Source organism: Oratosquilla oratoria, chromosome 31 (assembly GCF_046742065.1).
Source record: "Oratosquilla oratoria isolate Oo_2021 chromosome 31, ASM4674206v1, whole genome shotgun sequence".
Lineage (NCBI taxonomy): Eukaryota > Metazoa > Arthropoda > Malacostraca > Stomatopoda > Squillidae > Oratosquilla > Oratosquilla oratoria.
In genome coordinates this window covers 29,617,678-29,625,177 of record NC_134807.1, presented here as the reverse complement: position 1 = coordinate 29,625,177, position 7,500 = coordinate 29,617,678, and the positions used below count along the sequence as shown (strand labels likewise).

Genomic DNA, 7,500 nt, shown 5'->3' with positions numbered 1-7,500 from the left:
GTGTGTGTGTGTGTGTGTGTGTGTGTGTGTGTGTGTGTGTGTGTGTGTGTGTGTGTGTGTGTGTGTGTGTGTGTGTGTGTTGGCAGTAAAACCTTTTTGTTTATTAATTTTCCTCTGAGGGCCATTGTATTTCTGTATAATATTCCGAATATGTACTTTTCTATTAATAAATAATTGTGGATAAATTATAATCAATCTTAAATCAAAAAGCAAAACAGCATTGATTCTAACAATTTGCTTGAATATGTCATTAAGAGTATGTGAAGTAAGACGTTGTTCTTTGCATTATAACTCACCATAATTAGTCTCGAGTTTTTTTGAGTGAATACTAATTTTCTCTTTATATATATCAGTGTCACTCTTTTTATATATTAGTGATGGCACAGAAGAATTTGTCTAAGACTATTTATAGAAAATGGATATATTTTGGTCAAATTATTATATCATATGTAAATAGAAAAAAAAGTATTAATAGAAAATAATACACTACTCTGTGATCCCTCAGAGAAATAGTATTATCCTGGAATGGCTTTATTATATATTGTGAATAAAAAGGTTTTACTCTACCATTTATATCAATTGCATCCATATATTACAGTAGCCATACATTCCACACTAAAACCTTCATTCGTATACATAAACCATAAGCAGTTTTTCAATCTTTTTTTTTTTATAACTTTCGTTAGGAACCATGACAACCTAACACAGGAGATAAAAACTGGATGACATACTCTGCTTCAGATAAGTTCAAGGCGCCGACTCTACACTGAGCCAAACTTCTTCAAAATCACTAGGCTCCTGCCACATGCAACCTTGTTCGACGTATCCCGTTCCACCGTTTTCAGAATGTTTATGTCTTCTCGCCAATTCCAACTTCATTCTTATTCAGATACATATCTTAGACCTTTTTCAACCAGAACCATATATGAGTTTTGGGGTTTCACTTTCATCTTAATACTCGTCTAACTTGAAACATCTTAGTTATGTTTAACCAGGTTTCACACGTGAACCTGACAGTGAAGTTCCAAAGACCGACTTTTGACAACTTTTGTCGTTGTAGTGAACACTGCTCAACTGTCCACATACCTCCTCCACTAAACGGCTTCACCACTGAAATTCCAGCACAGACAAAATCGTTTAAACTCTTGAACTGCCAGCACCACTGGAAAATGAACCAACTGAGCTTGTTATCTGGTAGCTAGATCCAACTGGGTAAAGAACATATCACTGATTTCGGCAGGCCAGTAGCTGAGTTTTCTTTAAGCTATTTACAACAGTACATCATTTGTCAGCTGCTCCACCTGCTCTCCAGTACTATTTGTTAGCGACAATCCTTACCTTACACCATTAAGATGGTCAGAAAATAGGACATATTGTTCAGCACCAGGAGCAATAGCTACATTGCTTAAGTACGCTTTTTCATTCTTTCATACTTTTTTATTATCCTTTGATGGGAATCTGTAGTTCCTTGACGCCGTCTACCATGCTTTCTTAGTATAAAAAAGATTCCATTCACACAACGCACCACAGACGACAAACAAATTCCATGGATTGAATATATTCAGAACATGACATTACACCGAACTCTCGTGTTGAGGTCCGGAACCAGACATCTGACTAGACTGTGTAACAACTACTTGGGAGGGGTCGGCTAACTGGAGAGCGGATAAGTGAGGTGGGAGATTATCCAGGGGGCGCATGTAAGCGGAATGCCTCCGAGGATCGACACTCAAGGAGGAACCCGCTTGAGACGCGGTCAACCCGCCTTCAGCAAGGTGGTGGTGTTGAAGGCGATGACGAGAGGGGCGGAGTGTTGAGGTTGTCCAGGATTTGTCTGGCGAAGGGCCTATTGGCCAGTCAGACTCCGCCTGAAACAAAATAGAACGAGTTCTATGAGCATGTCATCTCTTATGCTTTTTTTTTTTTTTTTTTTTTTTTTAATTATGATAGCCCATAGTCGAGTTGGTAAAAAAGCAATAGGAGCTCATAAAACTTGAGGATTATTCTTAGCTAATTCCAGTGTGGACAGCAAAAGTCGAAAGTATTTATGAGAGTCTGAAAGTCCATTACGTATTTCCAACTGATGATGAAAACCCAGTGAGTAAAGTTGATCTCAAGTACAAAGGGAACTCGACATTACGATGAGAGAGAGAACAAAAAAGGTCTCAGCCTTTTTTGAACGAATAAAGAAGATTGCATTCCTAGTTTGTTTTTTGTTAGTAATACAGGAAGGCCTACAACAAAAGCTCAGATGAAACCTACTTTGAATAATCTAGTCTGAGCCAATAGAAAATACCAAAATAAACGACAAAAATGTCATAATTCTTTCATTCATGCAATCCACCTGTTTACAGTAAAATCGTAAAAATCTTTGGGCCCAGAAGCTTCCAATCGTTGTCCCCAAAGACCGTCCCAAAAGGTGTGTAATGTTACGATACATATCGACCGTAACAGTCTTTGGGCCCAGAAGCTTCCGATCATTGTCCCCAAAGACCGTCCCAAAAGGTGTGTAATGTTACGATGCATATCGACCATAACAGTCTTTGGGCCCAGAAGCTTTGTGTAATGTTACGATGCATATCGACCATAACAGTCTTTGGGCCCAGAAGCTTCCGAACATTGTCCCCAAAGACCGTCCCAAAACGTGTGTAATGTTACGATATATATCGACTGTAACAGTCTTTGGGCCCAGAAGCTTCCAATCATTGTGCCCAAAGACCGTCCCAAAAGGTGTGTAATGTTACGATACATATCGACCGTAACGTCTTTGGGTCCAGAAGCTTCCGATCATTGTCCCCAAAGACCGTCCCAAAAGGTGTGTAATGTTACGATGCATATCGACCATAACAGTCTTTGGGCCCAGAAGCTTCCGAACATTGTCCCCAAAAACCGCCCCAAACGGTGTGTAATGTTACGATACATATCGACCGTGACAGTCTTTGGGCCCAGAAGCTTCCGATCATTGTCCCCAAAGCCCACCCCAAAAGGTGTGTAATGTTACAATGCATACCTGACTCGGCACGGGATGACGGTAGTCATAGATGGGAAGATAAGCCACCCTCTGATGGAAAGGCCCCTCCGGATCAGCCATCCTCACCCCAGCCCCGTACCGCAGAGCTTCAATGCCCTCCACCAGATGCGTCTGGGACTGAGAAAGCGACGCCTTCGGGAGCTGGTGTTGCGACGGTGGCTGGAACACGGTCGGAGAGGTGGCTTGGTGATGGAAGAGACCTTCGTTGGGTTCCTGAACAGGAGGTTTCTGCTGTTGCTGCTGCTGTTGTTGTTGTTGTTGCTGTTGTTCCTGCTGTTTCTGCATCTGAGGTAGTCTGCCGTTGTTGAGTTCGCCTTTTCTTGGTTCCTGATAGGTTTGCACTTCGGTCACGTCTGCCGAGTAGAAAAGGTAGAAAATAGTATTGCGGTTTTGAATATGTCGTCCATTCACCCATCTTCAATCCATCCATCCACCCAACTACCTATTCTTCCACTCATTCATTTATTCATCCACGCACCACCTCACCCACCCACACATCCACCCATCTATCTATCTATCCATTCACCTATCTATCCATCCATCCATCCATCCATCCATCCATCCATCCATCCATCCATCCATCCATCCATCCATCCATATATCCATCCATCCATCCACCGATACGCTCACCCACCAGTTTGTCCAACGTATCAAACACACAAATCCATCCATATGTCTAACCACCCATCCATACATCAATCCAAACATCTAACCGAGTATCCACCCAACCATCTAATCGTCCATCCATCAACTCATCCACTAATTGAACTATGCATGCATTTATGCATAAATGTAACGACAACGACAACTGTAACGGTAGCGGAACTGGTAACTGTAACGGAACTGATAACTGTAACGGAACTGATAATAGTAGGAGTAACGTCAATGGAGCCGATAACTGTAACTATTATGCGAGAGGTTACGGTAACATCCTGTAACGGTAACATCCTGTAACAGAACCTGTGACTGTAACGATAACGGGGTCGGCATCGGTAACATTAAATAGATGCGAGGGTAACGGTAGATACGGTGGTGAAGGTAACGGTAGTAATAGTAATTATGAACTTGTTATAAATCTCATAGTTTAAGTATTAATAAAAATTCTAAAATAACGATAATTGTATCATTGAAGACAAACATAAGACTAACGTTCATGATATCTATGACGATGTAAACGATAATGTATGATAACTCCAATAATGATAATAGAGATAATAAAAGTGATAATGGTCTAATATGGAAATATATGATAAAGGTAATGATAAGAATGTCAATATAATGATGATTGATAATGATTAAGGTTGACAATAATAGCGATAATAATCATGATTAGTATAATAATGGTGATAATAATTAATAGAAGTGATATTAACGGTAATGGTAACGATAATAATGATAACGATAATGATAAGCAAAAAGATAATTTAGATTATGGTATGTTTTAAAGCAATGATATCGATTATATTAACGATACAGCTAATGATAATAGTAAATTGGTAACAATATATAAACAAAAGCTTTCATAACAATGATAATAATAATAATGACGCATTATATTTAAATGATGATAATAATAACAACAAAGTAGCATAAAAAAACACGATAGAAATAAAGTTTATGTTAATAATAACTAATAACAATATTTCATTATTCTCGTAACTATCTTAGATAAGGTCTTGGCAACCATCCCTACAAAAATAAATAAATAAATAAATAAATAAACAAATAAATAAATAAATAGATAAAACAATAAAATATATAAACAATAAAAATAAGATAAAAATAAAATAGAATAAAATAGAATAAAATAAAATAAAATAAAATAGAATAAAATAAAATAAAATAAAATAAAATGAAATAAAACACACACACACACACAAAAATCTTACCACTGGCACTTTTGACGACATCCGGTCCAGCAGTCTGTTTGGCCGTGGCTGTCGTAGAACTAGGGGTAGTGTCATCGGTCTTGCTTACTTCCTCGTAGCTCATATCTTTACTTACGCCCTCGCGTACACCTCTGCGTAAGAAAACACAGAATATTGAATTTCATTTCGACCTTGACGTCAGGAAGTACAAATAGCACTTCCGTGAGAGACAGTGGGGAAATGTACAATGATATATGAATATTTGCTTTTATCAAGATTCAAGTTAATCAATACACATTTGATGATTTTTATGCATGGAAGCACACACACACACACACACACACACACACACACACACACACACACACACACACACACACACACACACACACACACACACACACACACACACACACACACACACACACACACACACACACACACACACACACACACACACACACACACACACACACACACACACACACACACACACACACACACACACACGTGCTGCGTTCTGTCTTTCCTACCCGTGGCCATCTGCATTGTTCTGCATCTTGCAGCGGGCAATGGCGACAGCGATGATGATAAGAACGAGGAGCGACGTGGCGCCTCCGATGACAGAACCCAGCATGGGACTTAGAGGCGGGACTTTCTCTCCAACCCCTAAAGCTGTTAAATAAGAAGAAAAAAGAATAGCCTTGTAATCAAGGACATATAAAAAGCAGAACTTACAATTAAAGACATAGAAAAGGTAAACTTGCTGTTAAAGAGATAGAAAAAGTAAAATTGTAATTAAAGGCAAAGAAAAAGTAGACTTGCAGTAAAGTATATCTTCATCCTCTGGTGCTGTTGGGAAATAAGACGATTTGTGATTAAGACAGTTCCGAAAAGAATTTGACGCTGCAAGTTGGTCTTCTGGTTATCTCGAGAATCATTAAGACTGAGATTTCATCGTCTGGTCATGCACTATTGATAACTGTAGTACATTTTTAGTATTTTCCACAGTACCAAACTAATTATTGCCCAATATTTCTATTATGAAGTATCGGAGCAGTGGAAAATGTAAACTGTATTGCAATTAAGGTGGTCTGAAAATATGAGTGTAGTTAATTTGAAATTTTCTTACGGCTATGCTCACTCCTTGAAGCTAAATTAAAGTTGAATTATGCACATATCGTGATATAAAGCATCGTTTAACCCAAACATTTCCCCAGGTTATTCCTTTATGCTCAAGCAAAGAACACCTGGAAAGAGAAAGGATCTGGTAATACAAAGAGAATAAGATGAAGATCGGTCGAGCAAAAAGGGGAAACTACTAGAGAAATTTTTCAGAAATGGAAAATGCCTTTTGCGGAAGACACTCTGCACCAAATAATACTTTGTCATTGTTGGGAGATTGGGGTCATCAACATGTGGGTTTTCTTTGACCCTGTTTACCAGATACCTGACAAAATTTGGAAATTACTTCGTACCCCCCTTTTGTTCTTTCTTTTTTATATTCTTTGCGGTAGTGATTTCGAATAATTTCATTGGGTCTAAGGAACTATTTGGGAGTCCTCTTTTTAGTCCACCAAGTTTAAGCTTTATCGGTTTCGAAAACTATTTTCTAAAGAACTGAACATACATTTAATAACAGACATGTATATTGACCTTCGAAAACCTATCTATCCCTTTTTCAGTATGATTTCCAATAAGTTCGTAGTAAACTAGATATTTCAATTTAATTTGGAGCACATGAATGACTATTTGCAGCAATAAACAGTCTACATATTCAATTTGCAGAAACCCTATATTACATAGAAATACAAGAAAAAATTTACTTTCTGATGACTTCATCTTGCACTTTCGATTTAAAAACTATCATACGTTTTATGATTTTAACTTGAAATTTTGATTAACGAGTTGCCATAGAATTTACCAAATAGATATGCAACAACTATACCTAGGTTATGAACCATCTCGTACTCTTATGCTTCACAGTAACATCCCCAGACAACATAATATATCTTCTCTGACTGACTTATGGTTCCACCCAGAGGATGTTGTCACTTATGTGAACTCCGCGGGTTTTCCTCAAGAGAGAACAGGAGTAACGGATTGATTGAATTATTTAACAAACAATTTTGAATCACAGTTTTGCCCTATGTTATAAGATTTGGTCTTATCGTTTATTTTCAGGTTTTCGCTAAGTTATTTCCTCTTGCCAACAAGCCAACCGAGGAAACTCTATTCCCCTTTTGATCTATTGTCATTTTATCATAAAATAAATTCTAAGGATGAAAATTATTGAAAAAGCTAGCCCTTCGTCGTCGTGGATTATACACCTATTACTTATAACCCTAATCTGTATACGGTAGCTTTATCCCTCAGGACACAAGATCGCATTGTGAATGATACATAATATTCTAATAAACACATATATGTAAAGATAAATACAATGGTCTGATAGGTGACCTACATAAGAAGGTCTGACCAAAATGAAAAAACTGGTTGACATTAGCTGCTAAAAGAAAAAAAGAAAAAAAAGGGCGTTAGTTGTAAAAAATAAGTAAAAAAAAATCCGCCATATTCAATTTTGTTTTTGTTTTTGAATGA

The 7,500-nt window shown here is 37.7% G+C and overlaps 1 protein-coding gene across 1 annotated transcript in view; it reads right to left on the bottom strand.

The window, feature by feature from the left end:
* Positions 1-74: 74 nt before the first annotated feature.
* Positions 75-7,500, bottom strand: part of LOC143041576 (protein turtle homolog B-like) — a 238,464-nt gene continuing 231,038 nt past the window's right edge. The window contains exons 14-17 of the mRNA XM_076213586.1: positions 5,433-5,574; positions 4,921-5,051; positions 3,011-3,384; positions 75-1,868 (exon numbers count right to left, since the gene is read on the bottom strand). Coding sequence (XP_076069701.1) covers positions 1,575-1,868; positions 3,011-3,384; positions 4,921-5,051; positions 5,433-5,574 — 941 coding nt within the window. The 3' untranslated portion in view covers positions 75-1,574. The remainder of the gene's footprint in view (positions 1,869-3,010; positions 3,385-4,920; positions 5,052-5,432; positions 5,575-7,500) is intronic.